Source organism: Peromyscus maniculatus, chromosome 20 (genome assembly GCF_049852395.1).
Source record: "Peromyscus maniculatus bairdii isolate BWxNUB_F1_BW_parent chromosome 20, HU_Pman_BW_mat_3.1, whole genome shotgun sequence".
Lineage (NCBI taxonomy): Eukaryota > Metazoa > Chordata > Mammalia > Rodentia > Cricetidae > Peromyscus > Peromyscus maniculatus.
The window spans coordinates 20,171,296-20,189,838 of NC_134871.1; the positions used below are offsets into that span (position 1 = coordinate 20,171,296).

The 18,543-nt window shown below is 38.6% G+C and overlaps 1 protein-coding gene across 3 annotated transcripts in view; it reads left to right on the plus strand.

Annotated features, from left to right (window-relative positions):
* Positions 1–18,543, plus strand: part of Angpt1 (angiopoietin 1) — a 256,084-nt gene that overhangs the window by 17,725 nt on the left and 219,816 nt on the right. Inside the window, exon 2 of one of the 3 annotated variants that reach the window (XM_076555800.1) lies at positions 6,807–6,926. The exons of the other annotated variants lie outside the window; for them this stretch is intronic. Within the exon in view, the coding sequence (XP_076411915.1) occupies positions 6,870–6,926 (57 nt within the window). The 5' untranslated portion in view covers positions 6,807–6,869. The remainder of the gene's footprint in view (positions 1–6,806; positions 6,927–18,543) is intronic. 3 annotated transcript variants of the gene reach the window in all.

An 18,543-nucleotide genomic window follows, 5' to 3' on the forward strand; every position in this document is an offset into this window, starting at 1 on the left:
AAGTAGCATAGCAGTAAATATAAAAAACCTAAATATTTATATATTCTTTGACTCAGCAATCTAACTTTTAGGAATCATACATAAAAAAAAGAATTCAACAGAGAAAAACAGGAATGCACATGAGCATTCCAATGATCATAGCAGAAACACTGGAAATGATAGGTCCTATTATTATCTACTCAGTATTTACCATAATTACTGGTACACATGATCTCTACCTTTTAAAATATTTTGATACATAAGCAACACTAATTATAAGCTCTAAATGAAGTTCCCACAAGTGACAGATGGCGAGACCAATGGGTTCCTCAACCCAAGCTCTTCCACAGAAAGGCCATGACATCAGTGACTCCATGACAATAAATGTTAAAAATGAAATGTCCTCCATAAACACAATAAAAGCAATATGCAACAAGTCAATTGCCAACATCAAATTAAATGGAGAGAAACTCAAAGTGATTCCACTAACATCAGGAACAAGACAAGGTTGTCCTCTGTCTCCTACCTATTCAATATAGTACTTGAAATTCTAGCTAGAGCAATAAGACAACTAAAAGAAATCAAGGGTATATAAATTGGGGAAGAAGAAGTCAACATATCATTATTCAGAGATGATATGATAGTATGCATAAGCAACCCCAAAAACTCTACCAGGGAACTCCTACATCTGATAAACACCTTTAGTCAAGTAGCTGGTTACAAGTTTTACTCAAAAAAAAAAAAAAAAAAAAAAACCATAGCCCTCCCACACAAAATGACAAATGTACTGAGACAGAAATCAGAGAATCAACACCCTTTACAATAGCCTTAAGTAATACAACATATCTTGGTTTAATTCTAGTCAAGCAAATACAAAACCTATATGATAAGAACTTCAAATCTTTAAAGAAAGAAATTGAAGAAGATTCATAAGATGAAGATTCCCATGCTCATGGATCAGTAGGATTAATGTAGTAAAAATGGCTATCTTACCAAAAACAATCTACAGATTCAATGCAATCCCCATTAAAATCCCAACAGAACTCTTTACAGACTTTGAACGCACAATGCTCAACTTCATATGAAAAAAAAAGGATAGTTAAAACAATCCTGTATAATCAAAGAACCTCCAGATTTATCACCATGCCTGACTTCAAGCTCTACTATAGAAATATAGTAATAAAAACTACATGGTATTGGCATAATCAAAGACCCAGATGTAATTTCACATACCCATAGACACCTGATTTTTGACAAAGAAGCCAAATTATACAATGGGAAGAAAAGGAAAGCTTCTTGAACAAATGGTTCTGGTCCAACTAGATGTCAACATGTAGAAGAAAGCAAATAAATCCACATCTATCACCCTGCACAAAACTCAACAAAAGACCAAATACCTTAACATAAATCCAGTTACACTGGACCTGATAGAAGAGAAAGTGGGAAAAAAAATCTGGAAATAATCCCAAACAGAACAGCAATAGCACAGGCACTAAGACTGATATTTAATAAATGAGACCTCATGAAATTGAAAAGTTCCTGTAAGGCAAAGGACTCTGTCAATAGGACAAAATGGCAGTTTACAGAATGGCAAAGATCTTGACCAATCCCACATCCAACAGAGGGATGATTTCCAAAATATATAAAGAACCCAAGAAACTAGATATCAGCTGCAAGGGATCCAGCCTTCTGCAAGTCAGAAAGGCTTGGAGCAAGATGCAGAGTCAGAGAGAAAAACACACAGACATCTTTTCTAAGGGAGGAAGGCTTCTCTTTCATTTTACTCTTTTTGTTGCTTGTTCTGCTCTATTCTTTTTTGTTCTGTTCTTCTATTCTGATGTTTCTCTTCTTTTCTTTCCTGATGACTTCCTTCTCCCTTCTTTTATTTCTTCTTGCAGTTTATATATCCCAGCAAAATATTTCAAGCAATATAAAAATTACAATGTGGTTATATTCCATTTTTTGAGTGAAGGATTACAATGAATACAGCATGCTTTCTATATCCCTTACATGAGTAAACATTTTATGTGTTACAGGTGAAAAACAAATTATCCCCAAGAACCCACATACATTCATGTCCAAGCAACTTGTTATAGATTAATGAAGTGTAAGCAAGCAAGGTATTTTTCACAGCCAGTTTTTTTTTACTGGCAGGTTGCATTTTGTGGTTTCAAAGAAAGGATCGACCATTTTGTTATTTATCTCAAAAGGTAATCTTATAAAAAAAAATCTTAAAAGAGCTGGGCGATGGTGGCACATGCCTTTAGTCCCAGCACTTGGGAGGCAGAGCCAGGGGGATCTCTATGAGTTTGAGGCCAGCCTGGGCTACAGAGTGAGTGCCAGGAAAAGGTCCAAAGCTATGAAATCTGGTCTCGAAAAAACCAAAACAAAACAAAAAAAACCCCAAAAACTCTTAAAAGAATCACAAGTCTAAACTTTTATAGATGAAAAACAATCTCTACTTCAAATTCTCAGGGTACATATCCACGCATCAACAGTTATTTATTAAATCATATCAGGAAACTGAGGGCAGAAATAGGTACAAGGAATTAATCATCACCTTTGATCACCATCCTTTCCTAGAAAGACAGGTACCTCAGTCAGCAATAGCCAGGCTGACATTGGTTTTTGTTCTCTTACCTCAATGAGTTCCTCACTCAACTATTAAAAAACGTGCCTTTCTAAACTTCAAATTGTTCCTCGAGATTTTGTACCTCAAAGCTACAAACAAGAATATCTTAGCCTAAGTTGACTAAAAAATCTACATGTTTCCAGGCGGTGGTGGTGCACGCCTTTAGTTCCAGCACTTGGGAGGCAGAGCCAGGCGGATCTCTGTTTGAGGCCAACCTGGTCGACAGAGTGAGATCCAGGACAGGCACCAAAGCTACAAAGAGAAACCCTGTCTCAAAAAACAAAACAAAACAAAAACCACTACCTGTCTAAATATTTCTAAGGGTGGTAGTTGAATCATTAATCTGTTCCAGCAGCAATGCTTAGAAAAAGTCAGTCACCATTATTCTAAGTACCAGTAACACTGCCCAGTGAGGGAATAGAAACCCCCCGTGAGTTTTTATACAACTCATTATAATCTACAAGTTGTATGAAAGCAACAAGCATAGCAATGCTGAATAGCAGCGTGGGGTCCTCAGGACACACAGTTCTTGGGGCTCTGCCTCTCCAAGGCTCACTCACGTGTGGTTATGCTGACTACCCAGTTATGTTCCATGAGTTCCAAAGCTGCTTGTTGTTCCCCTTGTAGGCCCCCAAAAATCAAAAAACCTAATAACCCAATTAAAAATGGGGTGCAGTTCTATACAGAATCTCAAATGACTGAGGGACACTTAAGGAGATGTTGTACATCCTTAGTCATTATGGAAATTCAAATCAAAATGACTCTGAGTTTCTATCTTAAACTTGTCAGAATGACTAAGAACAAACACACAAGTGACAGCTCATGCTGGTGAGGATGGAACCAAGAGGAACACTCCCCCATTGCTGGTGGGAGTGCAAACTTGTACAGCCACTTTGGAAGTTAGTGTGGTGGTTTCTCAGAAAATGGAATGAATCTTCCACAAGACCCAGTTATACTACTCTTGGGAATATATCCAAAAGATGCTCAATCATATTGTAAGGACACTTGCTCAACTATGTTCATAGCAGCTTTATTTGTAATAGCCAAAACCTGCAAACAACCAGATGTCCCTCAACTGAGGAATTGTTAAAGAAAATGTGGTACATTTACACAATGGAGTACTACTCGGCTCTTAAAAGTAAGAATGTCAGAAAATTTGAAGGCATATGCAATTAGAAAAAAAAAAAAAAACATCCCGAGTGAGGTAACTCAGACTGAGAAAGACAAACATGGTATGTACTCACTCATCAGTGGTTATTAGCTGTAAAATAAAGGATAACTATGCTGCAATCCACAGACCCAGAGAGACTAGGCAACAAGGATGGTTCATGGGGGGAGTGTATGGATCTCCTTGGGAAGGGGAAACAGAAGAGATGTCATGAGTGGACGTGGGGCTGGTTGGGATGAGAACATGAGCTCGGGTTGGGGGTGGTAAAGGAAGAGAATATTGAAAGAGACTACTGGAAAGGTGGGGGAGGGGCAACTATGGGTCAGGTAAAAACCTGGTGCAAGGAAATCTCTCAGGAATCTACAAGGATGACCCCAGCCAAGACTCTCAGCAATGGCAGATACATAGCCTGAACTGGCCATCTCCTTTGACCAGATTGGTAACTAGCCCAATTGTCATCAGAGAGGCTTCACCCAGCAACTGATAGAAACAGATGCAGGGACCCACAGCCAAACATGAGGCTGAACTCTGGCAATCCTGCAGAAGAGGGGGAAGAAGGAAAACCCATAGAATCAACTGACCTGAGCTCATAGGGGTTCACAGAGACTGAACTAACAACCAGGGAGCCTACATGGGAATGACCTAGGTACTCTGCATATATATATTAGAATTGTATAGCTTGATCCTCTTGTGAGACTCCTAACAGTGGGGACAGGGACTGTCTCTGACACTTTTACTAGCCTTTGGGACCCTACTCCTCATACTAGGATACTTTGTCCAACCTTAATACACAGAAAGGTGCTTAGTCTTATTGCAACTTGATATACCATGTTTTGTTGTTACTCATGGGAGACCTGCCCTTTCCTAAACAGAAATGGAGAAGTAGATTGGGAGTTGGGAGCAGAGCAAGGTTAGGGGAGGGAGTGGGAGGAGAGGAGGGAGGGGAAACTGCGGTCAGGATATAAAATAAATGAATTTATTTTAAAAAACGAAATGTCCATGAGGTGATAAATGACCACAGAGGTGATTTCATTCTGTAAATTATAGTAATAACAAAATTACCAATATTTTGAATTTTTAATATATACCAAGTTCTCAGACAGATAATTCAAATATATTTCACTTGTTTCTCAAAACTTTATGCATAGAAACAATCATTCTCATTCTTTCAAGGCCAGATGTTTTCATGGCCTTTGCATTGTATATGTTTGGGTGGTAAAATATGAGCATGACTTTATAAGTATTTTAACACAAATATTGACACAGAATATACCACAATGCTGTCAGTGTCAGGGATCAGCATGCACAGTAATTAGTGTCAATGATGGTTATGAAAAAATTTTCATTTTGTCTTGTATGCCCCATGAATGTATTAGAAAATATGAATGTACCGGGCGGTGGTGGTGCATACCTTTAATCCCAGCACTAGGGAGGCAGAGGCAGGTGGATCTCTGTGAGTACGAGGCCAGCCTGGTCTCCAAAGTGAGTTCCAGGAAAGGCCCAAAGCTACACAGAGAAACCCTGTCTCGAAAACAAACAAACAAACAAATAAACAAAATATGAATGTTATGACTTTAATTATCAAAGTTTTGATATCTTAATTTAAAAATATGTCTACCTCTAGCTATCATGGCAGAGTATGTCTTTATTGCCATTGTCTAAGAAAATGCAACAGGAAGATCAAAAGTTCTAGGCTAGCCTGCACTGCATAGCAAGGCAATGTAAAGTAGGTCCATCTAGACTGAGGTCAAATAAAAGTTGGAATAAAATGAAGCTAGGATCATAGAGACTTGACCATGTTACTTTTTCCCTGATTTTTCATTATGACTATACTTGTGGGGCAAGATAATATAAAGGAGCTTTTAGCTATAGTAGCAGATTCCCTAGTAAAGAAAATGTAGGAGAACTATTTTAGAGTAGGAGACTTGCCCCTACTTCTTGAGTCTCATACTTCACAAGTTTCTCCATCTTTGTGTGGTGATATTTTGTTTGTGCTCTAACAAATAAAGCTTGTCTAGAGATCAGAATATGGAGGTAGCCATTAGAGGCCAGGCAGTGGTTAACCCCAGTACTTGGGATCTAACGCCTTTAAGCCCAAAACTTGGGAGGAGGAAACAGGAAGTAATATGACTCGGGGGAGAGGGGAAGTGATAAGGCAGGGTGGAGACAGGAGCTCAGAGCCTTTCACTCTGATGATTCCTAGAGGTAAAATGTCTTTCTAGTGGGTGACTGCTGCTTCTCTGATCTTTCAGCTTTCACTCTGATATCTGACTCCAGGATTTTATTATTAAGACCAATTAGAATTTGAGCTACATCTCTGTTTGATTTTAAGCCATATGTAAATCCTAGCAGTTCTGCTATGATATCACTGTGTATTCCCCTTCCTTAATTTTGTGAATCTGCTTGCCATCCCAAAGAACATTTCTTGCAATGCTCCTGCTCTGTCTTCTCTATAGTATTCAGGAAACAGATGAGTGAAGAAATGTTAGGGATGTAATTTGATTTTTTGATAAATGAAAGGACAGGTATAGACAGAAGTTTCTTTGTCCTGCCTAGCCCTGCGATCCAGATGAATCTCTCCTACCTGAGCTCTCATAGCTGCTTATAAAACACTCACTCAGAGGCATATATTAATTACAAACTCTATGACCTATGGCTCAGGCTCATTATTAACTAGCTCTTATAACTTAATTCAACCCATTTCTATTAATCTACGTTTTGCTACATGGCTTCATGGCATTACCTGTTCTCTCACATCTTTCTCCTCCTGGCAGTGGCTGGCAGCTTCTCCTGTGACTCCACCCTTCGTCAGTTTGAATGTACCACCTAGCCTTATTCTGCCCTGCCATTGGCCAAACAGCTTTATTTATCAACCAATGAAAGCAGCACATATTCACAGTGTACAGAAAGACATCCCATAGCAGACAGGTGTGATATAAGTCCTCAACTCTCTCAGGCAATGGAACTTCATAGATAAGGGGACAAACAAGGTGATAGAATCTTACTGTTGACTTTCATTGGACACAGGTATAAACAGTAATCATAGTGAAGAATGGACTTGTATTCTGCAGTTCCATTAAGAACTGGCGAATGACCAGAAACTGGGCTGACCTGTACACTGACCTACACTCTTGGATCCTTTCAAAAGTAAGAAGATAGTAAGATAAATAAATGAACACATAGGAAATAAGTTAGGTCATGTAGAAAAAAATCCTAAATTCTGATGATAAAACCAGTCAACATAGATTAATAAAATAATTCACATCTTGATCCCTGGCAACAGAGGTTTTTAAAAATCAGTGACATCACTAGAGTGGTTGGGTGCTGCAAGGGGAATTCACTGTGAAACTGCAGATGCTTTTGTTTCATGTCATAGTGAGCTGTTAATGTCAGGCAGCTTTAGGAAGTAACTGTGGGTGATGTCATCCATCCTGCTAAGTGAGAGGAGGGAAGGATGACTCCACAGTGCTGGGAGTTTTATTAACTCACATATAGAGATGCCTACTCTGTTTTCCATTGCTTCTAATGCTTCCATGTTTTTAGGTTGTGCAGACACAATGTATTGAAGGACTGAATCAAATTACTTACTAAAACTCACGTTGAGAAGCTCAACATTCGACTTCCATCCATTGTACCATCAAGATATGTACTGTGCTAGTCGATTTGTGTCATAAACATAAACAGAAATTTGTTGTGGTTATAAAATACAAATGAATGATTCTATACTTTTAAGTTTTTATATCCTTGAAATTCAAATGAATTCATTGGAAAAAACAAACAAAGCTGGTTTCTTCTTAGAACATAAAGTTGAGAAGCATTTCAGTGAATAATCACTTAATTTCCAAAAGTATGGAGAGAGGAACATCAAGGCACACAAGTGATGCTAACTCACCTATTGGAGCCTCAAGGCACACACGTGATGCTAACTCACCCATAGGAGCCTCAAGGCACACAAGTGATGCTAACTCACCTATGTATCTCACTTGGGTCTTCCTTCTTTTAAACAGTTCAACCTTGCATTTTTAACTTGGTAACAACCAAATTGCACATTTGTTAGTATGCACATTCTGTAAGCAATGTGAAAGTGAAATACTCTCAACATTTACCAAGTAGATAATGCCACATAATGAATTTTGTGACTTGGTTTAGCACAAAGAGATTGCTGGTTATTATTAGGCATCACCATGCCCTGGCAGTCCTGCAAGGTTCTGAAAAAAATGTGCAAGTAAAAATCTGGTTCTTTGAAAACATAGAAATTCCATGTTTGCTGGGCAAGAATAATGGGCCTATAATATGGACCATGTGGATATTTAAGCAAACACATATTTATCTATAGAAATAAAATACACTCACTGGGAAACTCACACCCTCTTAAAAACACACAGCCCTCTAGCAGTCTCATCATTTTGTGTCATGGAGTTTATTCATGTAAATGATGACAACCCTTGGAGAACTACAGACCTTAAATGAGGTGAGGGCCAGTGTTTCATGGGGATGATGAAGCCATTAACCTTCACGATGGAAAGTGAACGGAGCAAAAATAGAAATCTTTAGTTAGTCATGCCTAATAACCAATTTAGCTAAAACACAAACCAGAATATTTGTCCTGCTACCTGGTTTGGTTATAGGGAAAGGTGTTATGTTCATGTTTATAGTTGTCTTTTAGCATGTGATGGGTTATTGATGTTACCTAGATAGGACTGGATTTTAAACTTCTTCATCTATGAAATTTGAAACAGTTTTGTAGTTGCACTGCTCTCAAGGTTATGGAACAAAACTCTCGACACATAAGTGTAGACTACAAGTGTGAAATTTTTCTAGAGAGTACTGCCATAAAAGAACAACCAGCTTTCTGACAGAGATGGAGAAGTTCTCCAAACATGACCTCGGGCCAGGCGACTGTTGTTCTAGTCAACAATGACTAAGTCCTACTGGATAGGTTCATTTATCAATGTTATGAGAACAGTACAGAATGTCTCTTTCCTCCTATGGTTATTTTTGTTGTGCCCACAACCACAGTATAGCTGTGACAAGAGCATCAGAAAACCTCAAGTTGATGACATCTTCTAAAATACTTGTCAAGGACTCCTCCAAAATGTCCAGGTAATCAGAAAAGGAAGTAGAGTTTGAGGAGACATTGTGAGTCATGTGGCATCCTTGATGAGAACCTTGGCCAAAAGAAGACATTGGGTTAAATTGTGGAAATCTGAAAAGTACAGTCTCTAGACAATAAAATACAGAAATGAGTGAACAAATGAAACAAGTCTCCAGAAACAGAGTTTTCTTCAACAAGTTGTATAGAGATGTGTGTTCTTATTATCTGATAGATTTCTTAGGAACATATGTTCATCTGCTAATCTGAGCAACATGAAAAATTCCTGTAATGAGACTTTCAGAACAGCATCACTGAGCAGTGCTTGCTCCTTACAGCGAGTCATTAGGAACATAAGGTAATTGCAAAAAAAAAAGTAGATTCTTCTCTTTCACATCTGAAGCATCCATTGGAATCTCAGGTAAAACGCTTTGCTCACCTGCTGTTAAAATCTTGGGCACATCCTTGTTTGTGTAGAGTCATGATTATTACAATAAGGAAAGTTTGCACACTTGAAATGTAAGAAGCATTGCTGGCATGTAAAAATGAGTTTGCAGGTCACTGAGGATGTTTTAGATGTAACCTGATATATTTTATTACCCCTCTGAAATGACACAAGTAAAAAAATTAGTAAATTTGCTAATAGCACATACTTAATCTATCATATACCCTTTATAAAATGTCTTTTTTCCCAAGCACTTGAGGAGTTAGGCTAATAAATTGAACAGGAATGCTCAAGATAAGTGCTATTTCTTTTTAAAGCATATTAATTTTCCTTTTTTCCTTAAAATGAGTGCATCTGCATCAGAACAAAAAAATAAAAGCTACAACATTTTATTGAAATATTTACTGTAAAACAAAACGTCCCTCAAACATTTTTTATTACATTACAATTACATTACATCAGAGCTGTAAAATATTTTGCTTTGTGACTGTAGATATGGTTTCGACGCCTCTTTTCTGTAAGAACTGTAATTAATATTATACAGATCATGCACAGATCAATTGCGGAATAGCCTATGGATAGTGGTTAAAAGCAACATTCAAGCAAAATCTGCATCATGTTAGCCTTCCTTGTGTATGCCTCACTGAAAGGTATTTTTAAGAAGTGGTATGGCATTGTTTTCCACATTGCCTCATGTCAAATTGTATTGATTTGGAACTCATGACAGACCTGTTGTGTGTTAGCTGGGAGCTTGTGAAATCAAATCTGCAATGCCAGCAATCTGGCTTAGCTTTTACCAAAAAAGTAGATTGCAATGCTGAAATTGCATAAACCAGAAATGGAAAACAATTCTAGACTTTGGCCATTTTGAGGCTGTGTTGTTGACCCTGTTGACTGCCTTCCTTAGGCTTCAGAAATGACATAATTATTGGTATTATTCCCCAGCAGTTTCAGAATGGTTTTGCTTAAACTTATTTTTTGCAAAGATAGGTTGGCTTTTGTTGTTGTTGTTGTTCAGGAAAAGCTCTCTATATCATGTATGATCGGCTACAAAGCCTTGATTAATAAAATTGCTCTATAAGGTTCCAGGCATCATTTTTCTATTCACTGAATATAGACAAGCACCATCTGTGTCCTCAAGCATCTGTGAACAAGCTGGAGGCAAGAATGAGCAACACAAGCATCCTGCTGTCCTCGTAGGGTTTGCAGTTGGGCAGGGAGCAGCCATTTGTCACTTGGCCACAGGAGTTGATTTAGGTCAGCACAACAAAGAGATCAATAAGATAGTGAGAATAAGAAATAAAGTATCTGACTCAGTCAATATGAAAAAGGCTCAGTTACAACAGTGAGCTCACATTCTTTCTTAAAGGTGAGTTCTGACAGTGGGCACTGTCACTTTGATGGCTAACACCACAAAAAGTTATTTAAAAAAGGAAGAAAAGAATGATATAAATGAGCTCAATTCACATTATTATATGCTGTGACTGTCTCTGTGTTTCTATAAAGGAAACCATGGGTTTTGTGGTTCCATGCCTTGAAGGAACAAGCACCCACTCAGAGTACTATGGATTCTATGACTGTCATTCTGCATATAGCAAGTGGTCATTATTTTCCTTTTCAGCATTGGATTTCAACTCTCAAACAAATGACAAGAACTAAAGTGAATAGCTGATTGTGCCCATTGCCAAAATTTACCAGTTGGTAGAGAACATTGTGTTGTAAGTGTTTAAGGGCTCCTTTTGGTGGGCGCGTGCGTGTGCGCATACGTGTGGGCCGTGTGTTTGGGGAAGCCTGTGGAAGACCATTAAAGCATGTTGCATGCCCTGGAGCTGGAGTTAACATGGCGTTGTGAGGTATCTGAGTTGGGTGATGGGAACCAAATATGGGTCCTCTGAAAGAGTTGCAAGCACTGTTAACTACTGAGCCATCTCTCCAGTCTAACTCCTTTCACTTGAAAGTGGTCTGTCATCACAGAAAATACAGGAGTTTCCACCACAAGAAGCTAGGTTGGTTAAGGAACAGCAATGGGGTCTTCCACTCTATTGCTACAGATGGCTCAAAATCTGTATAAGAGATAAGGTTTTAGAGGCTCACTACATTAATCAGCAGAACTTTGTGAATGTGTCTAGTGTGAGTAATAAGATATTTGAGATGATGTTTCTATCTATGCTTGTAATTAATTTAATCTGGTTTTACTAACCTGATATGTTTTTACTTATCTTGAAACCATATGCTGGCACCATATCTATCACACTCTGCTTGCTTTTGTAATTGATGCTCTGTTCTTTTGGAAGAAGTAGTATTTACTGAGTATGTGCTGTGCTCCAAGTTCTAGCTATGGGTTTTCCTTTACTCTCAGTAAGTCCTCACAGTAAATTTATCAGATATTATTTCAGTTGAAAGAAGAAATTGGGATCTGAGAGTTAAGAAAATTGTGCCACGTCATAAAATCCTAAGATCCATATTCTAAATCCATTGCCTGGGCTCATTCCCACTACCACAAATTTCTACTCTATGTCAGTTCCTACATGCATTTTGTAATTGAGAAAGCCGTGACATAGAAGTAAGCCATAATCATATGACCGCCATTATGATATAGCATTTTTAACCTTCTATAGCATACCAGGACTAGTATCAGATGCTACATATGGGTCATCTCATATAGTCCTCATCTGAGGTAGATATTGACCTCATCTCCACTTTAGAAGATGGGTAAATTGAAAACATGAGGAGACTATCAATACATCAGAGTTGCTGGTTGGCAGAAAAGGAAAGACCTGGTGTTAGATAGCCTCAGAGCTCACACTCTTACCATACAATTGTTTTTGCATTCTGTCTTTACATAGTCTAAGTTTTATGGTGTGATTTGTCTATGTGTCTTATTTAACTTCAAGTTTAGAATTTCTTGACCTTTTTAATGTTTGGATCGACAGAAGTTACTGGGAAAGAAATCCTTGTCCAGCCTTTAAAGCAATATTCTAGTTTATCACTGAGATTTGTCATTATAAAAAGGTCATGTATAGTACCTTAAAATTGTCAGGAGTTAAGATAAACATATAATCTGTATGTGACATTATTATGTTCTTTAGGTTATTCAAAAATAAATATAGAAGATTTTCTCTGCACTCCTGAAGTTCTTTGAAAGATAAAAGATAATGGCATAAAGACTGTTGCTTCCTTCTGCTTTTTTGTAGACAGTTGTGTGATGATTGCAAAGATGCTTATAGGATTCTTACTGTTCTAGACAAACTGGAGTATGTTCTAACTCTCAGGAGGGTATCTTTTTAAAAATATTTTTATTAAGAATTTTTTTATTTATTTAATTTTATTTATTTTTTAAATTTTTTAAAATTTTATTTTATAATTTAATTTAATTTTACATATCAGCCACAGATTCCTTTGTTCTCCCCACTCCGCCCCCCCCCAACCCCCACCTTCCCCCTAGCCCATCACCCTTCCCATCTCCTCCATGGCAAAGACTCCCCTGAGGATTGAGTTCAACCTGGTAGACTCAGTCCAGGCAGGTCCAGTTCCCTCCTCCCAGGCTGAGCCAAGTGTCCCTGTATAAGCTGCAGGTTCCAAAGAGCCAGCACATACACTGAGCACAGGTCCCATAACAACACAGATTGTCCCTCTTCCCTCCTCCTGCCCCTCCAGCCTTCTCCCCCAAACCATGCCCCATTCCCTCCTACAAGAAGGTAAGGCCTCCCGTGGGGAGTCAGCAGAGCCTGGTACATTGGTACATTCAGGAAGAGTCCCTCTTCCCTCCTCCTGCCTCCAGCTATACCCAAGGAATGCTCAATTGCACCACAAGGACACATACTCAACTATGTTCACAGCAGCATTATTTGTAATAGCCAGAACCTGGGAACAACCTAGAACAACCTAGATGCTCCTCAACCTAAGAATGGGTTAAGAAAATGTGGTACATATACACAATGGAGTACTACTCAGCAGTTAAAAAAATGACATCATGAAATTTGCAGGCAAATGGATGGAACTAGAAAATACCATCCTGAGTGAAGTAACCCAGACTTAGAAGAACAAACATGGTATGTACTTATTCATAAGTTGATACTAGATGTAAAGCAAAGGATAACCAGACTACAACTCACAGCTCCAGAGAAGCTAACTAACAAGGAGGACCCTAAGAGTCCTCCAGGATGGATCACCCTGGGAAGGGGAAATAGATGATATCTCCATGAGTAAACTGGGGATAAGGCTGGGGGCAATGGAGGGTAGAGGATGGGGGATGAGAATATAAGGGAACGGCATAGTCGAGCTGGATCAGGAGGGTATCTTGTGACTGCATTAACTTCTGTTATATAATAAGTTACTGAGAATTTAGTAGCTTGTTGAAACACTCATTTTTTTAAACTGGAAGTTTCTATGGTTCATAAATATGGGCTATTTGTGTCTTCTGCTTAATACTCCCTGAGAAGGCCATGATCAAGATGTTGCTCTGTTTACCCATGCTCCAGCAGATGGTACTAATCCTTTTGCACAGAAAGGCAGCACTAAGTGGACTCCATGCATTTTTAAAAGAGGAGCAGATGAAGTTGAGAAAAAAGAACTATGGGAGAAAGGGGTAGGAATTGGAGATGGGAGTCGGGGGTAGATTTGATCAAAACACATTTTATATAGGTATGAATTCTCAAACAATTAAGAAAGACAAAAGATGCTGGTCTGGTCCCAGGTCCTCTGACTGCTCAACGTAATAGATTAGCATCTAAGCTCACATAGATGCAGCTCCTGTATGCAGGTGGCCTCATGACCACAATTTCATATCACCTGGACCTATCCAATACTTACTTTCATCAAAGTGTACATTCAAAAAGCCAGTGGGATCTATTAGAAAGTGAGCTGTCATGACCTTTTGCTTTGTTGTCATGGAAGTGGCAATGTTGCTGTAGTTTATTGATTATAGAATGTTTCTTGATCCGGGCCACACACTAGAGGAGAAGATACATAAGAGTGCAAATTTTATGATTTCAAGAAAGAGTGGGGGTGTGTTAGAAACCTGCCTACCACAGAGATGCAAATAGAAGCTTTCTGTTGTGGGTGCAAGTGGCTGAGACTGAACAAGAGCTTAACTTTCCAGCATTCAAATTATAAGTTCCTCTCACATCAGAAGTGTTGTATGAGTTTGGGTACGGGGGAGGATAAGGGATATTATTGGTCAATTTGTCATTTTATGCTTTTATTACTTTATAGACTATAAAAATAAAAACCCTTCCAAAGGTTTTTACTGTCTGTTTGTGTGGAATGCATAGCTGCACAGCATCAAGGCGTCTGTGTGTGTGTGTGTGTGTGTGTGTGTGTGTGTGTGTGTGTGTGTGTGTGTGATCTTGAACATCTTATTAATAAACGAGTCTCCGACCCAGCAGTCACATTTGATTCTGCTTTCCATGGCACTCTAGCCGTGGGAGTCTGGTGGTCACCTTGGAAGGAGCATGTGTGCCTGCAGCTTCACCTGGAATACTTAACACATCCTGCTTCTTGCTCTCTAGTGTCAGCTCATCTTTCCCGCTTTAGAACCCGTGTCTGAAACCAGTGATTTTCACAACTACCCTAACATTCTAACAATGATCAGAACCAAGCTCGCTGATCTGTACCCTTTCTCTCCTTGGAGGCTTAGGTTATGGTTCTCCTACATGAGGCAGGACGTGCTGCTTAAGAGACAGTTGCGAAAAGTCAACACAGAACCAATGTCTGCTCAGAATTACAGCTTTTGTCTGTGTTTTCTCTTCGTAGCCTCCCTGTCAGTGCCATGGCCACTGAGACTGCCATCTAAAACCACAAACTGTTTTTCAATTCAACAAAGTGCTAACGGTTTACTTAATCCCCGAGAAAATGAAAGTAGACAGCTTGTATCAACTGTCCTCCCTAAGGCTTATAGTCCAGTTTGAGGACCCTGTGTGGTCGCTGTACACTTAGTGAAAAGCACTGATCACTATCAGTGTTCTCAGTGAGCAGTTTGCTTATTAAGCTAATACTTAGTGCACTCATTTGTTCTATTTTCCAATAAAAAATGCTAATAAAAACTTCATTCCCTCCTTTGTTTTAAAAATCACAAAGCTATCTACCATGCTCTGTATGCCTTGCTGCATAGAAAAAGCCCCATATGCTACCAACATACCCACCCCCCTTTTTATTTAAGACAGGGTTTCTCCATGTAGCTGTAGTTGTCCCAGAACTCACTTTTGTAGACCAGGCTGGCCTCGAACTCTGAGAGTCACCTGCCTCTGCCTCCTGAGTGTTGGGGTTTAAGGTGTGTGCCACCACCACCACCTGGCTTCAACAGACACTTATTTGGATATGTATTGTTTTATGTGCAAAGAGAACCTTTCATAAGGAAGGTACACTGAGACTATGGAACCTACATACTTTATAGTACACTTTGGCCACAGCGCATATATCCCATTTCAATACTGAAGTGGCTGAATTTTAAATGACAATCTTGAGCACATCAAGATGGAATTGTGCAATTGCATTTTAAATGCACTTTGTTGACTGTGAGATGCCAATGGTGGTAGGAAGCTTCATTATTTGTTTTAGGTGAAAAAGGGAACACAGAGTTAAATATTGTCACATCATTTCTTATTGCTCGATTATAGGATGTGCCATGATTTAGAGACAGTAGATGCAATAGGATCGAGTATCTAACTGATTGATATTGTAACCCAGGCACATGGAACTCATGGTGACTGTAGCCAAGGCCTGCCTAGGGGTTGAAAAGTATGAATGCTTTTTATGAACATTTGATTCCTGTTGGCTCTAGACTAATTAGCAGAATTTCCCAGGATTTCCCAACGAAATGTACCAAGATGGAGAGAGAATGTGATGCCAAGTCTTCAGATACAGTTTGAAGTCATCTGGCTCACGTAAAATACGTAAATATCAAAAGTATGAATACACGGTAAGTGATTCTTAATTATAATTCTTTTAGATATAAAATAAAATTGTTTGTAAATAAATGTAACTTTCCCTAAATAAGAGCCACTGTTTTCTCCTTTGGTTTTGTGTGGGCTGGTCACATTACAACATTCCTTTGAGGTCCAAGTTCCCTTGTGACACTCAGGCGGTTAAAGACAATATATAGATTTAGCAAAGGCAGTCATGATTGTTTATTTACTTTTTAAATCTGACCAAGGGCCAAAAATAAGTGGTTTTGTCCCCTTACACAGCATTAACTCAAGTTTTCTACACTGCAGTCTGTTTATTCACTGCCTTCTTATGAATAATATGCCAGTGAAGACTTAAGTGAAAATCATATCTTAAAGAAAGACAAGTACATTTGCCTTGTTTGATGATTGCAATGGCCTCTAATGGAGTTGAATTGTGGTTTCTCTTCTCACACCCATGTGCATTAATCAGGCAGCAAACTGACTAGTACGTAGTGTTCTCTGCGTAACTGTGGGTGTATACTGTGGAAATATTTCTCTGGAATGTCTTTCACTTCTGTAGCAAATAAAGGAACTGACCAGAATTAAAAACAGTGGCGGAGCCACACTATGACCTGGAGCTGTTCCTTGGCCCACTGCAGAGCAGTGCTCATCCACGCATACACAAATTGCTCGCTCACTTTGCTTCACATGAGGTTAATCTCACTTCACTTTTAGCTTTATTCACACCAGCAGCCTCTAATCCCTTTATAGACATCCCAAATATAGCTGCTGCTTAAAGATCCCCCCGCCCTTATCCCATCTCTGTCTGATTCCCTGCTCATTAGTCTCCACTCTCCAATGAGAAATGTCTACGTGTTACAGAACACACTTGTAAATACAGAGTAAGAATAACCACTTCACACTCCTCCCCATCTGGGAATTGTTGAAGTTTTAGTTTGAGGAACCCTGGAGTCTCTGACCAGATTCTGTCTGTGAAACTGCGACACAGTCTCACAACAGAAGCATCACATGACATGAATGCCTACAAACAAGTAGGGGCATTGGTGACATTTGTTTTATGGGGCGGGTCAATTCCGCTGAAAATCACTGGAGTCCATGAAGTTTATGACAGCAGTTTTTAGCACTCAGTCACCACACAACCCTTAGTTCTCTTATTATTCGTTTCTTCGGCGAAGGGCAGAAAACTGTGTTTTAGAATACATTTACGTTACCCTTGAATTTCATGGGCTGTTTATTTCATGAGTCTTTGGAGCCAACAATCTTTGTGTTTTCTCTATTAAAGTGTCATTCTAGGAGGTCAGTCAAGTATGTTTGAAAAGATTTAACACTACAAAGAAGAAGTGTTAGTTGTTTAAAGTCTTAAACTTGTGCTGGTTGGTATAAAGTGGAAATGGTCCTCTTTGAGAGCTGAGCACCTGAAACTGTGTGCACACATTGGCAATGAGCCACAGAGGATGTTCATGTGCATGCCCAGTTCTCATTTACTATGAGTTGAATTGTAATCTATGTCTTGTTCAATTGACTTAACTCGCTTACTTCATTAAAGGAGTTTATGCCACACCTCCATGTAGTTACTGAGAACTTAGTAAAATGAGTTACTTCAACATAAAACAAAACAAAATTCCAGTGGTGAGGGGGGAGACAATTGTAGGCACACATGTCTGGAGCTCATAGACCAGACATAGTTGACTGAAATTCTCTTAATACGGCATCACATGCACTGGCTTTGAAGTTTGACAATCAAAGGTTTGAGCTTGGGTTCAGACACAAGTTCTCTAGTGTACTTAATCTTTTGGGGCCTTTGATATGAAAATTGAGAAAATAGAATTTATTTGATACTGTATAGGAAAAATTAAATGAAGTAATATATAAAACAAATCATTATGATAAGTTATGACAATGGATTGGTTCAGTACAAGATTATGTCCAGTGTGGTCAATATTTATTTAGGAGGAGGGCAAAGAAACTGATCTTCAAGTAAAGAATTTACCTTCCTCACATTTATAAGGAACATTTCCTACTTCAAGCATAACATTCTTTATGTATTTAAAAATTTTTAATATGTTTTTAGGGAAGTTGAGCATTGGCTTTCATCAGAATAGAAGATATACTAGATGCAATTGTTAACCTGTGTTCAGAACACTTTTTTTTTAATTTAATTTAATTTTATTTTTTTCCATCACAGGCAATTAATTTTGTTCTAGTCATTCACAGTTAATACAGAAAATACTTGGAAACATTTCCATATAATATTTGACACAGAAATCATCAAATAGAAGTATACAATGTTGACAGGAGGCAGTACATTTATAATTTATA